This window comes from Gekko japonicus, unplaced genomic scaffold (assembly GCF_001447785.1).
Source record: "Gekko japonicus isolate JY-2015 unplaced genomic scaffold, Gekko_japonicus_V1.1 scaffold2263, whole genome shotgun sequence".
NCBI lineage: Eukaryota > Metazoa > Chordata > Lepidosauria > Squamata > Gekkonidae > Gekko > Gekko japonicus.
The window spans coordinates 179,745-187,615 of record NW_015165887.1 but is presented as its reverse complement, the minus strand read 5'-3'; the positions used below and the strand labels follow the sequence as shown (position 1 = coordinate 187,615).

General features: G+C 45.5%; 1 protein-coding gene across 1 annotated transcript in view; it reads left to right on the top strand.

The window, feature by feature from the left end:
* The first annotated feature begins 1,163 nt into the window (after nucleotides 1–1,163).
* The window catches only part of LOC107110527 (vascular non-inflammatory molecule 3-like), a 32,972-nt gene continuing 26,264 nt past the window's right edge, over nucleotides 1,164–7,871 (top strand). The window contains exons 1-2 of the mRNA XM_015411318.1: nucleotides 1,164–1,262; nucleotides 1,348–1,478. Coding sequence (XP_015266804.1) covers nucleotides 1,209–1,262; nucleotides 1,348–1,478 — 185 coding nt within the window. The 5' untranslated portion in view covers nucleotides 1,164–1,208. The remainder of the gene's footprint in view (nucleotides 1,263–1,347; nucleotides 1,479–7,871) is intronic.

The following is a 7,871-nucleotide window of genomic DNA, read 5'->3' as shown; positions in this document are numbered from 1 at the left end:
CAGAAATAGTAAATTTGAGACTGGGTGGTAGTTGGCCAGGACCACAGGGTCCAATGATGGTTTCTTCAAGAGCGGATGAACCACTGCCTCCTTCAGTCCCACGAGGAATGCCCCAGGTGAAAGGGACAAGTTGATGATTTCTCCCAGGGGTACCCGAATACCATTCCCACGGGCTTTAACCAGCCGGTCATAAACTAACTAATTTATGCATTTTATAATTTGAGAGGAAATTAAGTATTGCTTCTATTTCAGTTTTTCCCAAAAATTTTGCCCCCACAACAAATAATAGAAGAAATGTTTTTTTCTCACGGCGTCAAAATTTCCAGAAATGTTGCATCTCTAACAATGAATTAAAAATGAAATAAACAAAATTTCTGTTCACAACCCTAGAAATCAACTTCCATATCACTTCAGAATCATTGCAAAGGTTTTTTTGTCCTATGGGACCTCATTATTAACTAGTAAGATATTCATGATTAAGCCGGGTGAATCTCAAGAGGAGGTCACCGTAAGTAAACACTCTCAGGGGCAGTAAACAAGGCTGTCCTCAGGGCAATGTGGTCCACCAACCAGCATTTTTCCTTTTGAAGTAACCAGCAGCCATTGGCTTTTGTGGCATGTTTCTCTCCCCCCCCCCCCGACTTTAAATTTATTCCCGTATACACGGGTTCCCAGGAATTCTAAGAAGTAGTTAGACCAGTCCAGCATTAGAAGCTAAACTATCTGTGATGTCACCCAAGCACTATAATAGTTCAACCTGTCTTAAGCACTGCATGTTTCTAGCTTGGCATAACAAGCTGTGATTCATCTTTGACACATTTCCCTTTAGGTACACACAGGCTAACGTTAGGACATACATTCTTTCTCTTATGCAAGCTCTTGGTTAGGGGAGTACAGTTTGCTAGTGTTTCACCATAACTAACTTCCTGGAAAAGAGACTTTGTTTCATGACATGGGAACTCCCTAAAGCAACCCAATCACTTCTTACCTTTTCAGTATCCCAGGAAAGCCCGTGATTTTTCTCAGTCATAGTAACAGACTCAGTAAGGATGGTTCGTTTTCAGCTTTCCATTTGTACCATAGTTCTGATCGGAGCTGCCCTCAAGGCTTCTGCCTTGGAAAAGTACATTGCTGCAGTCTACGAGCATGCTGTTATACTGACAGGAGCAACTCCAAAACTTGTCACACGAGAGGAGGCTGTGCGGCAAATGAACAAAAATCTGGATGTTTTAGAAGAAGTCACCAAAACAGCTGCTGCAATGGTAATACACACTGGTTGCATCTGGTAATGTTTCGATGCCAGTACTGGTTCTGGTGGATAATGTGTTTGCACTTGTATCTTTATAGGGCTCCCACATTATTGTGTTGCCTGAGGATGGCATTTATGGCTGGGTTTTCAAGAGAGAAACTCTCTATCCTTATCTTGAGGATATACCAGACCCTCAAGTAAACTGGATTCCATGCATTGACCCCCAAAGGTATTTTCTGTTATCTTTTTTAAACATTTTAGAAAACAAGACAGTAATATAAAAAGGATACAAGAGGAAATAAGGGTTATATAACAGATTATATCTATATCTGTATATCAAAGGTTATTATATATTACGGAGTATATAGAACAGAAAATATTTCTCCACAACATCCCTTTCATTATAATTTTTAAGATATTTTCTATAAAATACAGTAGTCCTTCAAACATTTTAAATTTCAAAATTCATAAGTGGTCTATTTTGGAACTATATTATTAATTTTATCATTACTACGTATTCTATGTTAGATATTTCATTATTTCTACATACTAGCTAAAGCTTTTAATATACCAAAATGTCTTTCATCCTTTATGTTTAGTGAGAGAACTTAAGAGCTTCTTGGGTGCATACTCAAAATTATGTAATGTTTCATTTCATAACTGATATTAATCACACACATGTACTTATCATGGAATTGTAAGTAGATTTCCCAGCTACCTTGCACATAGGGTATACATTAGGGTTGCCAAGTTGAAATTTCTCTGTAGCGGGGGACTCCCGCCCCGTGGCTGGAGCGCGCGCCGCACGCACGTCACCCAGAAATGACGTGACACCGCTGGGCACGCTGGGGGCGGGGCCACGACCATCCGAGGGAAAACCATAGAGTTTTCCCTCAGATGACCGTGGCCCCGCCCCCAGCGTGCTCGGCGTGGTCGCGCACGTCAGGGTGGGGTTCCCCCCAGGGCCCGATCCACCGGCGGTGGGGAACGGGCCTCTGGGGCGGGGGTTTCCCCACCCCCCGGGGGGACTTGGGAAGCCTAGTACACATTAGTATACATCAATATATACTCTTAATTGTGCATCCATACCTATAGGCTAGCGAGTTAAAACAAAGTACACACCAGTGGTATGACTGGTAACAGTGCCAAAAAGGCATTGTGGAATCCTTACTACTCACTAAGCATTTTGGTAGATTGCCCTTGCATTTTTTTTTAAATTGGGCTTTAATTAAAACACAAAGATATTCCAGATGTCACGGAACTTTGGAGGGAGAGATTGGAAAACATCCTGCTTCCCCCTCTTAGGGGGTTGAGCTGCCCAGTTTCCCCATCTTTCTCTGCCCCCCCTTTAGGTGATTTCAACATTTTGAGGGCAATGAGCATGCCCAGTCATTGTCAAGCCTTTTTTGGGAGGGGAGTTCTTTTTAAACTTCCAATATTTTTTCTGCATACCTAGAGTCTCCTAACTATACAGAAGCCCTAATCTCCCCATGTAGCGGGGAGGGTGGGGTATAAGTTGAATAATAAATAAATAAATAAATAATCATGTCTGTAAGTGGGCCACTGTCACTGTTGTTAGTAAGGATGATACTGAAATAAGTGGAGCACAACCTACTTGAAATGTTGAAATATAGCAATGCACCATGTTTGAAGAAGAAAGAAGATCCTGCAGGGGGCAGCAACCTCTAGCTGGTCCAGTCTCATTGTTTACAGAATGCTACTTTTAGGCCTTTCTTCTGGAACAGTCTAGAACTCTTCTCTGTCTCTCAGCTAGCAAGGCAGCTAGGCTTAGCTCTTCTTTTTCTATCCAGTTTGTTAGTTCCTTAAAAAAAGCTTTTGTTTGTCTTTAATCAGTTCAGTGTCCAGACTAATGCCAACATGTTCATAGTCCCCGATCTGTGTGCTAGAATCCATAATGTCTGATGAACAGATCCCCTTGACACTATAAGTCATAAGCATACTTATCAGGAAGTATAATATAACTTAACAATAAACTCCAAAACAGTGATTGTGTAATGACTTTTAATTAGAATCAACCACAACATTGTGTGCAAAGTGATGTCAAGTCACAGCTGACTTATGGTGATCTCAACGAGGAGCTTTCAGGGCAAATGAGAGGCAGAAGTGGTTTGCCATCACCTTCCTCTGCGGAATCTTCCTTGCTAGTACTGACCTTGCTTAGCTTCTGAGATCTGAGAAGGCCATACCATGCTGCCTTCCCTCCCAAGCACAACATTAGAAAGGCACAAATCCAGCAAGAAGGAGGCCCCACCCACCCTGTACTTATGGCAAAGCAGAAGGAGACGGAGAAGTCTTAGATGGAAGGAAGTAGGAAGGCGCAAAGGCCTGCCCACATGCTCTCCTCACTCAGATCTGCTTGGACAGCATCAGGTGTGACTGGAAGGGGACTCTCCAAACATATCCAAAATGAAATGAAAGGAGGAAAACCCTGGGTTCGGGGCAGGGCTTTTTTTGTAGAAAAAGCCTAGCAGGAACTCGTTAGCATAATAGGCCACACCCAACAGCAGAAGTTCATTCGCCTATTAGGCCACACCCCTGACAGTGCAGCTCATTCGCCTATTAGGCCACACCCATGCCTTCCCTTGGCTTGCCCGGGTGCCCCGTGGCTGCAGGGAGCCCGGGCAAGACCCCCCTTGAAGGGAAGGGAAGGCAGTTTAAACTGCCTTCCTTTAGCTTGCCTGGGCGCCTCGCAGCTTCAGGGAGCCCAGGCAAGCCAGCCCTTGGACAGGCTGGGGAAGGCACGGGAGGCATTTAAAACCTTCCAGCCCAGCCCCAATCCTTCCAGCCCCCCCCCCCGGCCCGCCCACCTCAGAGTCGCCAGGGGGGCACTCTCCAGGCCTTCCCTCTGTAGCCACGCACTCATAGGTTTTGGCTGTAGTGGGCGTGGCCAACTCTGAAGCCAGCCGGAACTCTGTTCCTGTGCGTTCCTGCCCCAAAATAGCCCTGGTTCAGGGAATGGTGGGGAGGACTTTACTCTGCAGTTTGAACAGTCTTTAACCTGCTTCACATTACCATCTAAGGCAGACCAAACACTTGGTGTGGAAGCTACCTTTAAATGAACTGTGAGGCATGTTACAGGCATAATTGACTAGATGGTGTTAGGGCAAAACAGGATTCAATGGTCCAGAGTGCATTATGAAGCCTGTTCTGCATGCAGCAGCACCTAATCCAATTACATCTGCAACATAACCTGTATTCCATTTTCAGACTCTTCCAACAGCAGACTAAGGGTTTCTCCACCATGCCCTGCGTCTCTTATGTTCTTATGAAGTTTTAAAATAGATTTTGTGATAAAATAGAATTACCATAGTGTTTCTTCAAGAGGCATGATGTGTCTCTTTGGTTTTCCCAGAAGTGATGTGTTGTTGACAGCCACCCCTCCACATCTGCCACTGGTTGCTAGGGCAGGCTTGACAACATGAGTTATTCGGTTGGTCCTAATAAAGGTATTATGTGAATGGTGTTCTGAATGTTTATATCATCTTTGTTACCATTGAATTCAGTTAGACCCAGGCCTCATTTCCTGCAGGAGCAACTCTCCAGCAGTAAGGAGGCCAGGGGGCGGGCACATGCAGCAAGCCCCACCCCCTGCTCCCAGCAGCCCCCCCACCTTTCCCACCTGCTGGCCGACCCATTGGAGCACTGCTGTGAGCTCCGCCTCGGCCTCCTGTGCCTCCTCAGCCTGCGAGCGCCTCCTATGAAGCCTGCAAGGAGCTCTGCCTCGGCCTCCTGTGCCTCCTTGGCCTCCTCCTGCACCTCTCCCCCCGCTGGGCCAGACGTGTTGGTCTCCCTCCAGGGACTGACGAGCGGGCCGCCAGGGCGGCTTTGCTTCCTGCCTCCTTTCCCAGGGAGCAGGCAGGTCTACTAACATGGTGGTGGTCACCCTCCCTCCCTTCTTCCTTAGGGACAGCCCCGGAGGGTCGGGCCCGACTCTCCCCTGCCTGCCTTCCTCCACTATTTGCAAACTCCAGCCCGCAGCTTTTCTTGGAGCTCAAACTCAGAGGGGCTTCTTTCCCAGTGTTGAGCAGGGGCTTCTTGTTGCTTCTTGCCTCTGCAATTTCCTCGCGAGAAAACTCCATTGGAATCAGTTGGGGAAGTCCAAGGGAAAGGATTCATGGTGGCTTTTACATGAATACACAAAGCTGCCTTCCAGTGAATAAGGCCATTGATCTTTATTTCATTTTACCCTAGTCTATCTCCATGGAGCTTGGGGTGGCCGACATCATTCTCCTCTTTTCTGTTTAAAACAACAGTCACTGGTTAGGCTGACAGTGAGTAGCCCTCCATTGCCAGTGAGCTTCATAGCCGAGTGTGGGTTTGAATGCAGGCCTCCCAGCTTCTGGTTAAGTACTCTGATCACACTTGCCCTGGCTCACTTTGTTAACAGTGTAAGGAGTGGGGGCAAACAAGGTGTTGCCTCCCTTTGAAGCGTGTTTGGGAGGAGGGCTGTATTTGGAGTGCAAAAGGGTTGTAGGCAGTGTTCCCTCTAAGCCGAGTTAGTGTGAGTTAGCTCACAGTTTTTTAGCCTCTGGCTCACACATTTTTGTCTTCGCTCAGGAAGGATGGGGCTCCAGAGCAAACTCATTCATGCAGTAGCCAAATTACCTGCTCACAACTTTAATGCCAGTCGCTCACAAAGTAGAACTTTTGCTTACAAGACTCCACAGCTTAGAGGGAACATTGTAGGCAGTTCTTAGTTATTCTGGAGTGATCAGTCTTGTGTTTGTGAGGATTCCTTGTGATCTGGGGGAGGAAGAGTACAGGTCCTGGAGTTCTGGGAAATGGGCTGCTCTGGATATCTGATGCATAATGAGGGATTTGTGGGCTTTCTTCAGACTTCATTATAAGAAGGCTAAGGTTATCATCCCTTCTTGGATCGTAATGCAATAGGACCGGATATAGGAATTCTGATTTCCTGTTAAGGATTCTTTCCTGGTGATGTAGCTTGTGAAGAAAATGGTTTGGAAACAGGGATGCGTGAAAAGAGTGATGTAGAGGAATATAGATCCAGGTAGTCATCAGCTGTGTTGGTCAGAAGCAATAGAACAAATTTAGAGTCCAAGGGCACCTTTAATATGGGTATGGTGGCTGGATTTTTCTTTGGAGATATGAAAGACTGCTGGGATTCTGTTTTCTGGAGCAGACGTCTGTCAGTGGTTACCCACAAAGTATAGGATCTCTCGGTCTGGGGCAAGCGATGCTCTGTATTCTTGGTGCTTGGGGGGGCAACAGTGGGAGGGCTTGTAGTGTCCTGGGGAGGGGTTCTCCGTGACCCCTTGGCTGCCTCAGAGGTAACTGAACTAAAGCTGTATATGTGACCAGTTCCTCCTGATGCAGAGTGGCCATTCACAATTATTCTCAGGGGTATTTAGCATGTTTCCCAGCCACTGCGCATCTGGCTGGGAATCTGGTGCCTGTTTCTTACAGAGCTAGCTGCATTTAAAAAAAAATGTAAAATGTATAATGGAAATACTCCCCCTTTTAAAAAAGTGAACAAATTGTCTACATAAAATGGTTCTCAACTCTTCTTACTAGTTAAAAGATATATTTTGCTATAATTTATTTGTATGAATTTATATTGTAAAGGCTGCTCAGTGTATCCTTCTTTGCAGGCACCTTTTGTGAGATGAGCAACATGATTGTTATTGCTTCTTCCTTGTGTATTTGCTCAAAGGTCCTGAAAAATAGGTTCTTTTCAAGCATCTCTCTGCACAACTTAATTCTCTCTCTTTTAGCCATCTGCATGAACACGATTGAGGGGAGGGGGCATGTAGATCAGAGGACTTTTAAAATTTCCTTTTGCCCTGTGTACAGCCCAGAGAGAACACTGGCATGAAATGTGCATTCTGCACATGTTCATGCTCTTCATTTTGCTGTTACCTAAAATGGTTTGGTACAGTTTCAAAGGGACAACTAACTGGGATGTATAAAAGGAATGACAGGATTGCCCATGATGTAAGGTGGGGGTGCCAGGAGAGAGTTTCAGAGAAGGTTAAACCCAGATATTTATATGTGCTGCATTGCTCAATCTGGGTGCCAAGAATGCTCCAGGTAGATTTCTTTGGGTACTGGTATTTAGTGTCAGTATTTGGATTTTAGTTCAGGGCTGACCCAAGGTGTGTTAAGAAATTCAGACTAAAAAAAATGGCATGAGGTGTGAGCTGTTGGGAAGCTGTCTGGTATCATGACTCTTTGGAAGTTGATGTCATGCAAGTCTCCCACTTGCTCTGTTTGGGTTTTGGGTAAGATCATTTCCGAGTGTGTTGGGCCCCCTGGAACAAATCTGTTGGGCTGGGCATGAGCTCGCAGACGCAATCATGGTTGCATAGAATTCTCTCTTAGCAGCCTTGACTGCCACCTCATAGGATCTCATAAATGTCCTATAGGATGTTCTTGATGCTTCGTCACGGGCATGCCGCCACTGTCTCTCTAGCCATCTTAGCTCTTGCTTCATAAATCTGACATCAGGGGTGTTCTCGATCAATTAGTAACTGCTACTCCCTCTTCTCAACCAATCAGAAATATCTGACATCAGGGGTGTTCTCGATCAATTAGTAACTGCTACTCCCTCTTCTCAACCAATCAGAAATATCTGACATCA